Genomic DNA, 15,558 nt, shown 5'->3' with positions numbered 1-15,558 from the left:
TAAAATCAAGCAGCTATGGGTCAGGAGCTTCAGTTAATTTTCACATCAACCATCAGAATGGGAAAAAAAATAGATTTCAGTGATTAAGACAAAGGCATGATTGTTGGTGCCAGACGGGCTGGTTTGAGTATTTCGGTAACTGCTGATCTCCTGGGATTTTTACATGCAACAGTCTCTAGTCTGTATAGTGAATGGTACAAAAAACAACCCACGATCGGCAGTTCTGTGGACGAAAATGCCTTGTTGATGACAGAGGTCAACAGAGAATGGCCAGACTGGTTCGAGCTGACAGAAAGGCTATGTTAACTCAGATAACCGCTCTGTACATTTGTAGTGAGCAGAACAGCATCTCAGAATGCACAACATGTTGAACATTGAGGCGGATGGGCTACAACAGCAGAAGACCATGTTGGGTTCCACTTCTGTCAGCCAAGAACAGAAAACTGAGGCTGCAGTGAGCCTACCATTTGTGTACCTCAGCAGAAATCCAGATTTGTTAGACCAGGCAATGTTTTTCCAATGCCTACTGTCCAGTTTTGGTAAGCCTGTGCCCACTGCAGGCTCAGTTTCCTGTTCTAAGCTGACAGTAATGGTACCCGGAGGGGTCTTCTGCTGCTGTAGCCCATCCACCTCAATGTTCGATGTGTTGTACATTCAGAAATGCTTTTCTGTATTGCACTGTTGTAATGCGTGTTTATTTGGGTTACTGTCACCTTCCTGTCAGCTTGGACCAGTCTGGCCATTCTCCTCTGACCACTGTCATTAATAAGCTGTTTTTGCCCACAGAACTGCCTCTTGCTGGATGTTTTTTTTGTTTTTCTATATAAACTCTAGAGACTGTTGTGTGTGAAAATTCCAGGAGATCAGCAGTTTCAGAAATACTCAAACCAGCCCGTCTGGCACCAACAATCATGCCTTTGTCTAAATCACTGAGATCACATTTTCCCCATTCTGATGGTTGATGTGAACATTAACTGAAGCTCCTGACCCATATCTGCATGATTTTATTCATTACACTGCTGACAAACGTCTGATTAGATAATCGCATGAATAAGTAGATGTACAGGTGTACCTAATAAAGTGGCCGGTGAGTGTATATACTGTATGTATATATAAATGCAGAATTTATAGGGAATGTAACAATTGTTGTCTAGACACATGAAGCATAAACAGTTTTAGGCAAATTATATGTTTAACTACAAAGAGTGCAGTCTGTGCCACCTATTCCCATTTGAAAACTTGACTAGTGGATAAATTGTGATTGAATATTTCTTACTGAGTGTAGACAAACTAGAACTACAATGAAAACACATACTTAAATTTACTGACCAAATCAAGGTTTTAATTAATTTAAGAGTGACACATGGGATCAGAGACAAGGGAAAAAATAAATGAACAATATTCAATATAAAATGCATCATCTAAAATAAAGGAATAAAGACCACAGAAACAAAACCAGCAATAACTAACTTTCATTAACAAGTTACACATTACATTGCGCACACACAATCACAATGTCTGTTTTTAAATTGTATGCTTCACAGACATAATTTAAAGGGCTGTACAAAAATTATTATGCACAACATACAGTATTTACATCCAGACTTAAGTAACAAAAGGAAGATTGTGGAGGTCCGCCACATAAAAAATAAAAGAGTGCTACTAAACAAGACAACAGTAACAAATTCATATCAAGATGATGGCCTGTAAGATGAGTCATATATTGAACTATAAACTAACTATAGCCATGATGACCCTATCTGGGAATCCATTTGTAAAGCTACAGTGAGAGAACTTGTCCTTATTTTCACTTTTTTACCCCCTGTTTCTCTCTTTTTCTGTCTGTCAATTTCTCTTGAGTGATTTTCAGATGTACAGTCCACCTTAATTGACTTGTCTGTTGCTAGGCAACAGTGTAAAATTAAGGGATTAATGCATGTTCATGGTGTGATGCAGGTCTATGTATTAAACTTTTAAATGATCTAGAGTAAATGATATATAAATGATGTAGTTTGGAGGTGCAATTATGGCAACACTAGTTCATATATACAGTATTCTCACTCTCATTCTCAAGATGGTAATTTGGCAAATTTAGATTGACTGAATCTGCATTTTTCACAATATCAGATGCTACAATTGACAGATTTCCATAACTTCAACTTTCTGGACCAGTGAATGAAGTTTACCAGTAGATTTAAATTTTGAAGTAATTTAAGACCAGATTTCATGCTAGATGTCCTCCCAACGCATTTAAACCCTCAAAACACTGATGCAGTTATGTAAATTATATGGCCTTCCCTTGCACTTTGAGATGCTTTCAGACAGTGTTCAATGACAATAATGACAAACCCCCAAAGAATTCAGTTAAGTAAAAAAAATGGGAAAAACTAAAACATTTTGGAAATGTGATAGAATGAATTCAAGTAAAGCGAGACACCGTTTTAGTGTTTGATATTTGTTCTGTTTTCCTCCATATAGTATAATGGAAATCTTTAGCTATTTAAAATGGTATTGTGTGACAGGGCTAAGCCATTTGGCATATTTTAAAACAACGCTGTTGAGAAATGTTCAGAAAGTGTCCCATTTTACCTGAATTCACCCTACTTTACGTAGTAAGTTATTCCCCTAACATTCTCTTTGATCATACTAAATATTATGAACTTCTTGAGTAGAACAAGAAATCTGTGGTCATTTGAAAGATTTCTTGTAATGCCCCTCTGAGTTCTCGGTACATGGCCATTTATAAGCCCCAAGTGAGGATTTAGTTGTTTTATGATTAAGCATTACACAACCAGGGTGGTGGGATTTGAAACAGAGATTACCAGAATGAGGTTTAGGATGAGAGGAGAGTGCTCTCTGACAGTGAGACTAAATGCACCAGAATATGAGAAAATGTAATGCACTTCAATGTCCAGCCCAGATAAAAACCAACATAGTACAACCTGGCAGGAGTAATTTACATGTCTGTTTTTGAGAATAAGGGGTTGGAAAAAATGCTAAGATTACTTTAAGGGGAAAGACCAGTAAAAAAAAAGAAAAAAATCAACAGACACATTCAAATTGTCCTCTCGCTTATGTAACATTGATCAGTTTTGGTGGACTGTCTGCAATGTTTTTTTGTCCCCTAGTAATCCCACATCATCCCTGCCTCTGGCCTTCTCAGTCCATCTTCAAAATTACATCAGAGAAAGATCTTATTTTCAAAAAAATAAAATCAACATCTGGAAGGGGTCTATGAGGCAATAACTTCTGCATGAGCTCTGCTCTATACTGAGAAATGGCCTGGGCAATTCTGTCTCTAAAGGGCAGTGCTGGGCTTTAGCTCACTGGCAGAGATTTATGACCCATTCTCTAGTGGTAGAGAATGCATGAAGGACTACATTAGACATGAGATAGAAAGTGAAAGAGTGCGTGTCAGCATCTCCAATACATTTGGATTTAACAAGTGTGATTGGATGCTCCATCTAGCTGCAAATTTATAACACTGTCCTCCTTTTCAGGAGGAAATAAAGTCTTGTTTAGCTCTTCCCTCGTGCTTTCATGTCTTCAAGATCATTCACTCACAGAGCTTTTGACTTTCACATGTACAACCAAAGCATAATCCTGTATTGAAACAGTGACTAACGCCAAACCGTACTCAATTGTCCTTTTATTTTTCAGTGTCCTTGTCTGACATGCCCAACCAGTTACTCTCACATCTACATCCACTAAAGTACATCAGCTTCCTTTGAATAGTTGATTACGTTCACAGCTCAAGCCCCATTCCCATAAATGTACGCACACTAACAAATGAAACAAATGCCAAATGTATTTTTACAGTGTCCAATATGTAATGCATTTACAATAACCCCTCTTTGTCTGATTGATCATTAATACTGCAATAATGCAGTTCATGTAAAGCAATTTGCTGGTAAAGGGAAATAAATCAATACTTTAGCATAAGGATTTATAACATTTAGCAACGTCCTCTGCTCTTTGACACAGGAATGAGCATGTTTGTGGGTGGGGTGTCAGGGTGGAAGAATAAGAACATGATTGTAGAGAGAGAGAGGGGTCATGAAAGGTCATGACCTCCCCTCCTCTCAAACCCCCTGGCCAATCCTCTCGAAGAGCGAACAATTTGTTTTTTGGAGCTAGAGCGGCAGGTGTGGGCTCACATAATGGAGCAGCTCTTGGTTCTCTCCTTGCTGAAGGAGGAGGTAAGGAGCTCTGCCTTGCTGGGCAGGTGGAGGCGGCGTTTGGAGAGTCGACGTGTGGGGCTTTGCTTTAAGGGTGCCTGCAGTTTGTTGAGGCATGTGAGTGCCGCTGATCGAAACACGCTGTGGATGCTCTTCTCAGATGTGAATGCAGAGCATTCCAGGTACACCTCCGCTCCAACCTGCTTTGCCAACAAGGTGCCCTAAATACAAATAGAGAGACAAGATGGTCTAGAATCAGATACAGAAAAAGAGAACAAAAGAGAAAAGTAGTCTGATTCACAAAGGGAGGGTGCTATCAACTGACCTGCTCATGGGAGATGGGTGTAAGTCTCTGATTGGACAGCTCCATCAGAGTGCAAACATCTGTGCGAAGGTCTGTCTTACAACCAACCAGTATTATTCGCATACTGGGACAGAAATCCACGATTTCTGCCTTCCACTGCAGAAATAGTGCTGTTATTACATTGCTATAACTTGTAAAACATTTTTTTTAATAAAGTGTATTTATTTATTATTAAACAGCCAATGTATGGCTCTTTACCTTTTTCAGGGCGCTTTCAACGGTGTCAGGTTGGCTTATATCAAAGCAGAGCAAAACAGCATCTGCGTCGCTGTAGCACAGAGGCCTGACATTATCATAATATGGTGAACCTGCAAGAACAACCATACAGAAAACATTAATAACTTGAAACTTGGTATCAAACAAGAGATGTATATTGGTGAGAAAGGAATATTCTACAACTCCAGTTCCAAAAAAAGTTGGGACAGTATGGAAAATGCTAATAAAGACAAAAACAATTTGTAAATTCTATTCACCCAGTGCTATACTGAAAGCGCTACAGCAACACATTATATGATGTTTTACCTTACAAATCTAACTGTTTATTTGTTTTTGTTTTTTGAAAATATACACTCATTTCAGATGATTGCAACACGCTCAAAAAAATGTTGGGACAGTCGAGTGTTTACCACTGTGTAACATCACTTAAGTGTTAAGGCACCGAAGAAACAAGTTTGTTAAGTTTAGCAAGCAGAACTATCCCCCAGTACATCCATTCTGCAGGTCTTCAGCAGCACAATTGTACAGGGCCTTCTTGCTGTAATGTGCGCTTCATAATGCGCTACACATCCTCAGTTGAACAAATCTTTCTGCATTAATGGTGCCCTCACAGATGTGCAAGTTACCCATGCCATGGGCACTGACACACCCCCATACCATGACAAACACTGGCTTTTGGACCTGACACTGATAACAGCTCGGAAGGTCCTTGTCCTCTTTTGACTCTACACGATTCCTCTGTTCTACTTTCCATCTCAGATGAGACAGAGCCAAGAGAAGTCAGTGCTGCTTCTGGACAGTGTTGATGTAGGGCTTCTGCTTTGCATCTGTGGATGCAGCGTGAATGGTGTTGACTGTCAAAGGTTTACCGAAGTATTTCCAAGTCCATGTCATGATATCCATAACAGATGAATTAAGGTTTTTAAGACAGTGATGTCTGTGAGATTAGAGATCATGCATATTCAGAAGTGGTTTTCCAACAGGACAACGCCAAAACACATAATAAGTGTTATTAGAAGAAATGGTGATGTTACACAGTGGTATACACACGACTGACTCAACTTTTTTGGAGTGTGTCATGTGATTTGAAATGAATGTATATTAAAAAAATATAATATTTAATTCACAAGGTAAAGCCTAATGTTTTGTTGTAGTGCTTTCAATATAGCACAGGGTAAATAGAATTTAAAAATCACTCCTTTTGTTGTTATTAGCATTTTCCATACTTTCCCAAATTTTCATAATTTGGGTTGTAATATTATGGGGGAGATTTGGATTTGTGTCAGGAGAAATTCCACCTTATTTGAAGTCATATTGTGGATCATTTTCTGATTCAAATCCAAATCACCCCCATAATGTAAATAGCAAACTGGTTGGCACTGGTTATGATAGGTGTGTGCAATATGTGTGGGTGAATCTCTCTAAGATTCCTTTATTGACAAAATGAGTTGCCAAGGAGGTCTTGCCCCCTGTACACACTAAACCTCATATCCGTAGCTGTGGCAACAGCATTGAAAGATGTGCACATAAACATGCTCATACTATGGCTGTAGTATGTCAAAAGAAAATAATGCTAGTGCATTGAAGATGCATTTCACAATAATTCATGTATACTACATACAGTTGAAGTCAGAAGTTTACATACACCTTAGCCAAATACATTTAAACTCAGTTTTTCACATTGCGTGACATTTAATCGTAGAAAAAATTCCCTGTCTTAGGTCAGTTAGGATCACTATTTTAAGAATGTGAAATGTCAGAATAATAGTTGTTATTTCAGCTTTTATTTCTTTCATCACATTCCCAGTGGGTCAGAAGTTTACATACAATTTGTTAGTATTTGGTAGCATTGCCTTTAAATTGTTTAACTTGGGTCAAACATTTTGGGTTGCCTTCCACAAGCTTCTCACGATAAGTTGCTGGAATTTTGGCCCATTCCTCCAGACAGAACTGGTGTAACTGAGTCAGGTTTGTAGTCCTCCTTGCTCGCACACGCTTTTTCAGTTCTGCCCACAAATTTTCTATCGGATTGAGGTCAGGGCTTTGTGATGGCCACTCCACTACCTTGACTTTGTTGTCCTTCAGCCATTTTGCCACAACTTTGGAGGTATGCTTGGGGTCATTGTCCATTTGGAAGACCGACTTGCGATGAGCTTTAACTTCCTGGCTGATGTCTTGAGATTTTGCTTCAATATATCCACATAATTTTCCTTCTTCATGATGCCATCTATTTTGTGAAGTGCACCAGTCCCTCCTGCAGCAAAGCACCCCCACAACATGATGCTGCCACCCCCATGCTTCACAATTGGGATGGTGTTCTTTGGCTTGCAAGCCTCACCCTTTCTCATCCAAGCATAACAATGTTCATTATGGCCAATTTTTGTTTCATCAGACCAGAGGACATTTCTCCAAAAAGTAAGATCTTTGTCCCCGTGTAGCTTTTTTATGGCAGTTTTGGAGCAGTGGCTTCTTCCTTGCTTGGCAGCCTTTCAGGTTATGTCGATACAGGACTCGTTTTACTGTGGATATAGATACTTGTCTACCTGTTTCCTCCAGCATCTTCACAAGGTCCTTTGCTGTTGTTCTGGGATTGATTTGAGCTTTTCGAACCAAACTACGTTCATCTCTAGGAGACAGAATGCGTCTCCTTCCTGAGCGGTATGATGGCTGCGTGGTCCCATGGTGTTTATACTTGCGTACTATTGTTTGTACAGATGAATGTGGTACCTTCAGTCATTTGGAAATTGCTCCCAAGGATGAACCAGACTTGTGGAGGTCCACAATTTTTTTTCTGAGGTCTTGGCTGATTTCTTTAGATTTTCCCATGATGTCAAGCAAAAGGCACTTAAAATACATCCACAGGTACACCTCCAATTCACTACACTTCCTATCAGAAGCTAATTGGCTAAAGGCTTGACATCATTTTCTGGAATTTTCTAAGCTGCTTAAAGGCACAGTTAACTTAGTGTATGTAAACTTCTGACCCACTGGAATTGTGATATAGTCAATTAAAAGTGAAACAATCTGTCTGTAAACAATTGTTGGAAAAATTACTTGTGTCATGCTCAAAGTAGATGTCCTAAACGACTTGTCAAAACTATAGTTTACTAATATTAAATCTGTGGAGTGGTTAAAAAAATGAGTTTTAATGACTTCAACCTAAGTGTATGTAATCTTCTGACTTCAACTGTATATTGTGCTTATTAAGAGTATAGACTCTAAGCTCGGGTGTATGATGTTGTATGAGTCTCTCTGGAGTCACGTACTACTGCTGTATCCATATGTAGACAATAAGTCAATAAGTCAGCTCACTTGCTTTAGCGACAGAGAATATTTACAGGCATTATAGCAAAGAGAACAGAGTTTATGACTGGCAATTTCATATGATAAAACAAAATTAATCTAGTCTATGCATTTCAAAATATAAATTGTATGCATATTTTACTGCATTGTCATTTGGCATGCAAAAGTTTTATGGATTTATTTAGACGTGAAACTTGATGGCAAGATATCTCCCTGAATCTGCTCTACTGGGAAGCAATTGCCCTTGACACCTGACCTCAGCTATAGTTTGAAAAACATATTATAAATACTGTGTATTTATATTAAATCAAAATTCAGATGATAAGAGCATAAGAGCGGCCCACACCGGAGTCTGTCAAAGGCTCAGTTGCCTCTCATGCCCATCTGCTCTTTGATCTGGAGTGTGTGTGAAGAGATGCCTGAAGCAGCGAGAGCCAGATGAGCAAATTCAATTAAAGCTTCTGTAATTAGTCGCGATTAGAGTGTGTTTGTTCACGTATGCTGATGAGTGTTTTTGTGTGGGTGCATGGGTGCATCTAGCACTCTGCCTATGTTCTTCCTGAGCATCGCTACATAATGAGGCTGTGCACAATTAAAAAAGCCTAACTAGCTTAATGAGGGAAAAGATGGGAGATGTTTGATGAGCACTGATTGGCTTCTCAAGCTCTGATCTTCCATGCAAGATTCCTAGTCAGCTCTCTCAGTCAGCATGATAAAATGCAGTCCCCCCACAATTACCCTTTTTACTTCTGACCTGGATTAAGTGTTCAAGGTTAGTTTGTTTAACTTTGTTTCATTGTCTTTATGTGCTGGGTCAGAGTGTGACTATTTAGGAATTTCCATTTGAGTGTTTTTAAAATTCCATGATAGAGAGAGAATTTGACTTAATGCAGAGCAGGAAAGACCTTGAAGGCTAAATTAAGAATGGACAGGATGTTCTCTAAATTTCCTCCTTGCTGTGAGTCCATTAAGAACCTTTTTCATTTTTTTGTTAACAATCTAACCAGATTTAGAAGTTGTGCTTTGAATGCATTTTTGTATACATTTGCTGTCAGAGAACATGGGTAAAATATTACTAATAAATAACTAGATTTTTATATTTCTGAATAAAATGAGGTTCTTGTCTGCACAAAACTCGCCACCATGATGCTAGGATGTTTTGGGTGGTTGTAAGAAAAAAACGAAAACAAAAAGAAAACTAATCCTAAACATGTAAAATACAGTGGTTCCGGAAGTATTTTTCACATTAATATTTTCCATAGGGATTTCATAAAATCCTTCATAAAATAGTTCTAAGCTCTGAACCAAACTAACTAGCTCCAAAGTGAGTCACAACAGTACAAATTTGATTTGAAGAAAAACAGTATTTGAAAATTTGCCACAAAGGTACAAGACTGTGTACTTTAATGAGGCATGAACTACAATCCCATGAAGCTTTGCAAATGACGTAATCAAATTAAAAACAAAGGAAAAATGCAAAACTATTGATTTAAAGTTGATTTCATTCTCAGAGCTCACGTAGGTCTGTGTTAAAAGGTTTATAAGTTATCATTAAAAATCAACTCCCCTATGGGAAAAATGTATGGAATTTTAACTTCTGGAATGGACTGTTGTGCTCTGTAGTAATGTCGGGTATATGTGAACAAACGTAATTATCTGATATTCTTTATGGAGCAAAAAACAGGATTAGTGACAACTAAATACTCTCCCTTATCAGGCACCTATTATAGAGAGGCAATATCTCATCCACTCATGCTAGCAAGTGGGTACTCAGTCAAACAGCTAGGCATGGCAATTAACATAGATTCAGATTCATCAGGCATCACTGATACATTACAAAATGTACAACGCAACATGACCCTGAAGAACCCAGCTCTGCACTCGGCATGCAATATGATAGCAGCTGTGGGATTTAAAAATGTTAAACCTATACACTTTTGCAAAGATTAATCTTACAACAAAAATTTTAAAAAAATAATAATAATATATATACAGTTGTGCTCAAAAGTTTGCATACCCTGGCAGAAATTGTGAAATTTTGGCATTGATTTTGAAAATATGACTGATCATGCAAAAAAAAAAAAAAAACTGTCTTTTATTTAAAGGATAGTGAACATATGAAGCCATTTATTATCATATAGTTTTTTGGCTCCTTTTTAAATCATAATGATAACAGAAATCACCCAAATGGCCCTGAACAAAAGTTTACATACCTTTGAATGTTTGGCCTTGTTACAGACACACAAGGTGACACAAGGTTTAAATGGCAATTAAAGGTTAATTTCCCACACCTGTGGCTTTTTAAATTACAATTAGTGCCTATGTGTAAATAGTCAATGAGTTTGTTAACTCTCACGTGGATGCACTGAGCAGGCTAGATACTGAGCCATGGGGAGCAGAAAAGAACTGTCAAAAGACCTGCGTAACAAGGTAATGGAACTTTAAAGATGGAAAAGGATATAAAAAGATATCCAGAGCCTTGAAAATGCCAGTCAGAACTGTTCAATCACTTATTAAGAAGTGGAAAATTTGGGGATCTCTTGATACCAAGCCAAGGTCAGGTAGACCAAGAAAGATTTCAGCCACAACTGCCAGAAGAAATGTTCGGGATACAAAGAAAAATCCACAGGTAACCTCAGGAGAAATACAGGCTGCTCTGGAAAAAGACGGTGTGGTTGTTTCAAGGAGCACAATACGACGATACTTGAACAAAAATGAGCTGCATGGTCGAGCTGCCAGAAAGAAGCCTTTACTGCACCAATGCCACAAAAAAGCCTGGTTACAATATGCCTGACAACACCTTGACACGCCTCACAGCTTCTGGCACACTGTAATTTGGAGTGACGAGACCAAAATAGAGCTTTATGGTCACAACCATAAGCGCTATGTTTGGAGAGGGGTCAACAAGTCCTATAGTGAAAAGAATACCATCCCCACTGTGAAGCATGGTTGTGGCTCACTGATGTTTTGGGGGTGTGTGAGCTCTAAAGGCACGGGGAATCTTGTGAAAATTGATGGCAAGATGAATGCAGCATGTTATCAGAAAATACTGGCAGACAATTTGCATTCTTCTGCATGAAAGCTGCGCATGGGACACTCTTGGACTTTCCAGCACAACAATGACCCTAAGCATAAGGCCAAGTTGACCCTCCAGTGGTTACAGCAGAAAAAGGTGAAGGTTCTGGAGTGGCCATCACAGCCTCCTGACCTTAGTATCATCGAGCCACTCTGGGGAGATCTCAAACATGCAGTTCATGCAAGACGACCAAAGACTTTGCATGACCTGGAGGCATTTTGCCAAGACGAATGGGCAGCTATACCACCTGCAAGAATTTGGGGCCTCATAGACAACTATCACAAAAGACTGCACGCTGTCATTGATGCTAAAGGGGGCAATACACAGTTTTAAGACCTAAGGGTATGCAGACTTTTGAACAGGGGTCATTTAATTTTTTTCATTGTTGCCATGTTTTGTTTTATGATTATGCCATTCTGTTATAACCTACAGTTGAATATGAATCCCATAAGAAATAAAAGAAATGTGTTTTGCCGGCTCACTCATGGTTTCTTTATAAATGGTACATATATTACCAATTCTCCAAGGGTATGCAAACTTTTGAGCACAACTGTATATATATATATATATATATATATATTATTGGTGCATGGGGTGTACTTTTGAAAATGAAACTACAATATCCATACAGGATGAACAAAAAGTGCACAAAAAGGGAGAGGTGTAGAGCCAAATGGTTTGTTTGGAACATATCTGATGTGAGAACAATATTCATTTTTAGGAGAGAGATCTAAAAACTATTTAAAAGAACAAAGGTCTTCACCTAAAACTCCAAAACCAAAGCAGAAAAACACAGAAATATACTATTATTCAAACATTCCATGACTTTGTAATAGATAAGAGTATGAGAGTTTCAAGTATCTGTCTACTACCAGTCTAATCATAATGATAGTCTTAATCAGACACATGCATAGTCACTAAGACTAAATATTCCCTGGTCAAATGGCTCTATTCTTTATTTCATCTAATATGCAAGGCCACAGGCACTGGTGCAGTGTCTGACCTTTGTAATCCACTTCAGAGGAGCCATCATATGTCTTCATCCTTCACTCTGAGACATTCTACAATGAGACATTCCAAAAACTGCAAACCTTGGCTCGCACTGACCTAACTCGGATTATTTCAATAAACATTTAGATGTCTTCTCTGACCCTGAGACAGACAGAAGGTGAAGATGGCACACTGCCAGCATTTGACACTTGAGGGTAGGTCTCAGGTGTTGTAGCTGCCAGACCCTCTAACCCAGATACTGCAGCTTTACATATGTCAGCTTGCATTTCCTGGGGTTTTTCCCCTCCACCCTGACTCAGGGCTCAGGTGCTGAAAGTGTGTCTTTCTTGTAATGTCAAACCGAACTTACTAGCCCAGCAACTATCAACACAACAGTCAAAATGCACACAAGCACACTAATGTACAAACATGTATTAAACAGTACAAAAACATTGGTGGCATGAGGGGACTTGCAGCTATGAAATCACTATAGGGGTAAAAAATGTGACGCTCTTTATTTTATTTTATTTTTTTATTCTAAAATACATTATAAAAGCAATTTTCACAAAAAAATAACTTGAATACACCTCTTCTATGATGAACATGTTTTCAATTACTGAGTTCCAAGTCATTTTGATATAATGTCATGTTTTGTAACAATGTGTGTGTCTGGAGACAATTAAAAATAATCAAAGTGTCATTAAAAACTGAAATTCTTGAAAAAATAAGTGTTGCCATGAGTAATGCAGAATAACCTTTTATTGTTTCCTTAAAAAAAATAAGCTCTGAAAGTTTTAATATATTATTAATATTATTAGTATTAATTTATTATTAATAAAATCAAAGTCATTTGGTGTCATGAACATGAAGGTTGCCATTTTGATGTAAAAAACAAACAAACAAATAATAATAATAATAATAATAAAAAACTGAGTGAACCATTTTAAACCCTCAAGACTGTGTAAAGTTTTTTAAAAATATCAGATATTTTGACAATTTAATAAAAAGGCAAAACATTTTCAGGTCATATGGAGTAACCCTGAGAAAAAAATCTTGATATTCTTGACTCAAATAAATTATTTTTGTAAAAAAAATATTTGTACATTTGAAAAATATGTTTGAAATTTTTTTGAGAGAATGATTAAGTTGTGTAGGCTACACTGTTGTATTCACAAGGAAAGTGTCCCTTTTACTTAATGGTTACACCACATAACATTTATAAAGTAATTAAGTCAGTTTTTCTGTAGAAAATATATAAATGTTTTTCAAAAATTTATGAAAACAAATTGGATACAAATATTACATTTCAACGAATTTGACACGTTTAAACTAGATTTTTCGAAGATTTTCCATTTTTATCACCTCAGACAACATCGCCTTATCACATTTGTCAATGACCAACATGCAGATTTACAGAAAATGTAAATCCAACTACATGTCAATAAGGCCCACTCCCAAATCTACACGACTAACACAAAATTTCAAACAAGTATTTTTGTTTTCACGCCTGAGAGACATTAGCTGAATAAAAAAACCTAAATTAAGCCAACTCTTAACAATTTCAAGCAATCCGAGTGCCCAAAATTAACATCTGCTGCATTTACTTGAAGACACGCTAGCCATTAAAAATCCAAGATGTTAAAGAACAAAACAAGGGGGAGAAATAACAGGGTTACTGGAAACGGATTATTATGACGAGCGTGTATATTTGAGATTAATTATGACGTCATTGTTTAAAACCGCGATGCTGCGATGTACGACGAAATCAGCACGATAACTGTCCTCGCCGACATTTCTCACACATCGTTTGTGAATCTGTTTAAAACTACGACATACCACAGTAAAAAAAATATATATGTGTATGTGTGTATATATATATAAAAACACTATTTCTTACCTGACGTGTCCCATAAACTGAGCTCCACGCGCTGCTCGTCTAGGTCCAGTCCAGCGGTGTAGTTCTCAAATACTGTTGGGACGTACGTCTATGTAGAGGGAAACGAAATAAAGTGAATTACACATATTGATAGAAGCAAAATAATCAGTTATTATTTGTTTACAATTACTGCACAGTTAAACTTCGTTAAATACATACGTTCTTTGGAAAACAAGAACATATTTGCTCAGTTATGCAGAGGTGCTGATTGCGCAAGAGTCAACACGTGCACAACAACTCACATGAGTGTGAAACATAGAGAACATGGCTTTTATGCATGCACTTGATTTATAAAACACAGTGCGTAATTCTTGTCCATACACGATGCCATTAGCAGGAATCATACCAATCACATTTTACCCAGGTATACATATCAACAGCCGCTCAATGAATACGTTAGAGAGAGGAGGACATACCTCAGGATAACAGTCTTTGGCCAAGACTTGCAACATTGCTGTTTTCCCGCACTGCACATCTCCTACTAAAACCAATTTACAACGTATTACCAACGGCTGGCTGACTCTTCGCTCCTTCATTTTACGTAAACAGTGACACTAGACTAGTCCTGTACACTGTGATAGCACTCTCGTATGACCCAGGTCAGCTTGTTGTGACTGCATTGAGGTTTGCACTAAAATCACCACTAAAGAGAGAAATACGGCACTGCGGCAATTTATACAGCTCCGCTATCCAATCAGCGCTGTGCTCGAGTTCCACTGCCCTCGAAATGCGCCCACCCAGCTTGAGTCTGCACATTGATTTAGCCTATATAAATGTGCATTGTATCCTAGTACGTCTAGCAATATTAAACAAACATATATAATAATTTTACGCGGAAGTGGTAAAAAGGATACAAGTTAGACTACGTTGTCTTTCATTTCTTAAAGGGATAGTTCACCTAAAAATGTACATCTCATCATTTAGCCTACTACATATAATGCAATTGAATAGTGACCAGAACTCAGAAGCAATGTTCGAACTGAGAGGGGTTAAGCCAGAATATTTTAACTGGGGGTCCCCTGGTGTTTCATCAAAACTAGAATACTAGAAACATAAAACTGTACATTTTTTAATTTCTTATTTTTGCAGTGACACAATGTGACATTGTCCATTATCTGTCCCAGTTTCCATAAATAATCCAAACCATATTTTTTACTTTGGAAAATGCTAAATATGCCCGACTGTTTTCTGAAGGAATTTACAGACAGTGACTGAGTGACACTGGCAGAGTGAATCCTCATTTAGACCTCTCAATAATGTTAAGATATAATTCTTCTTTGATATATAATTGTTAGCACTTCTAAATTACTAACATTAAATCATATTTTATCTTGGAACTAAACCATCGCTAGATTAATTATATGAACGCAGTTAATATGTACGTAGTTTTGCCAGTAACAGTTTTATCTAACACTACATGCTAGCTCACGATCAAACAGATATGAAGTTATTACATGGATGCGATTTTGAGAAATATCTTTTAATAACTTTTCCT

At 37.7% G+C, this 15,558-nt stretch overlaps 1 protein-coding gene across 1 annotated transcript; it reads right to left on the bottom strand.

The window, feature by feature from the left end:
* Nucleotides 1-1,326: 1,326 nt before the first annotated feature.
* LOC127419412 (rho-related GTP-binding protein Rho6-like) lies at nucleotides 1,327-14,719 on the bottom strand. The gene is made up of 5 exons (XM_051660780.1): nucleotides 14,480-14,719; nucleotides 14,025-14,112; nucleotides 4,741-4,850; nucleotides 4,504-4,638; nucleotides 1,327-4,399 (listed from the first exon to the last, which is right to left on the bottom strand). Exons 1-5 carry the CDS (start codon nucleotides 14,597-14,599, stop codon nucleotides 4,154-4,156), a joined length of 699 nt encoding a protein of 232 aa, XP_051516740.1. The 5' UTR covers nucleotides 14,600-14,719; the 3' UTR covers nucleotides 1,327-4,153.
* Nucleotides 14,720-15,558: the final 839 nt, after the last annotated feature.

Source organism: Myxocyprinus asiaticus, chromosome 28, assembly GCF_019703515.2.
Source record: "Myxocyprinus asiaticus isolate MX2 ecotype Aquarium Trade chromosome 28, UBuf_Myxa_2, whole genome shotgun sequence".
Classification (NCBI taxonomy): domain Eukaryota; kingdom Metazoa; phylum Chordata; class Actinopteri; order Cypriniformes; family Catostomidae; genus Myxocyprinus; species Myxocyprinus asiaticus.
This window is presented reverse-complemented; position numbering and strand designations above follow the sequence as displayed.

What these genes read in the sequence shown, in the direction of transcription:
- LOC127419412 (XM_051660780.1), bottom strand. Translation starts at nt 14,599, where the DNA reads ATGAAGGAGCGAAGAGTCAGCCAGCCGTTGGTAATACGTTGTAAATTG. An exon ending in TTGAAAGCGCCCTGAAAAAG is followed by an intron (nt 4,639 to 4,740) that starts GTAAAGAGCCAT and finishes CTATTTCTGCAG; the next exon opens with TGGAAGGCAGAAATCGTGGA. An exon ending in CACCCATCTCCCATGAGCAG is followed by an intron (nt 4,400 to 4,503) that starts GTCAGTTGATAG and finishes ATTTGTATTTAG; the next exon opens with GGCACCTTGTTGGCAAAGCA.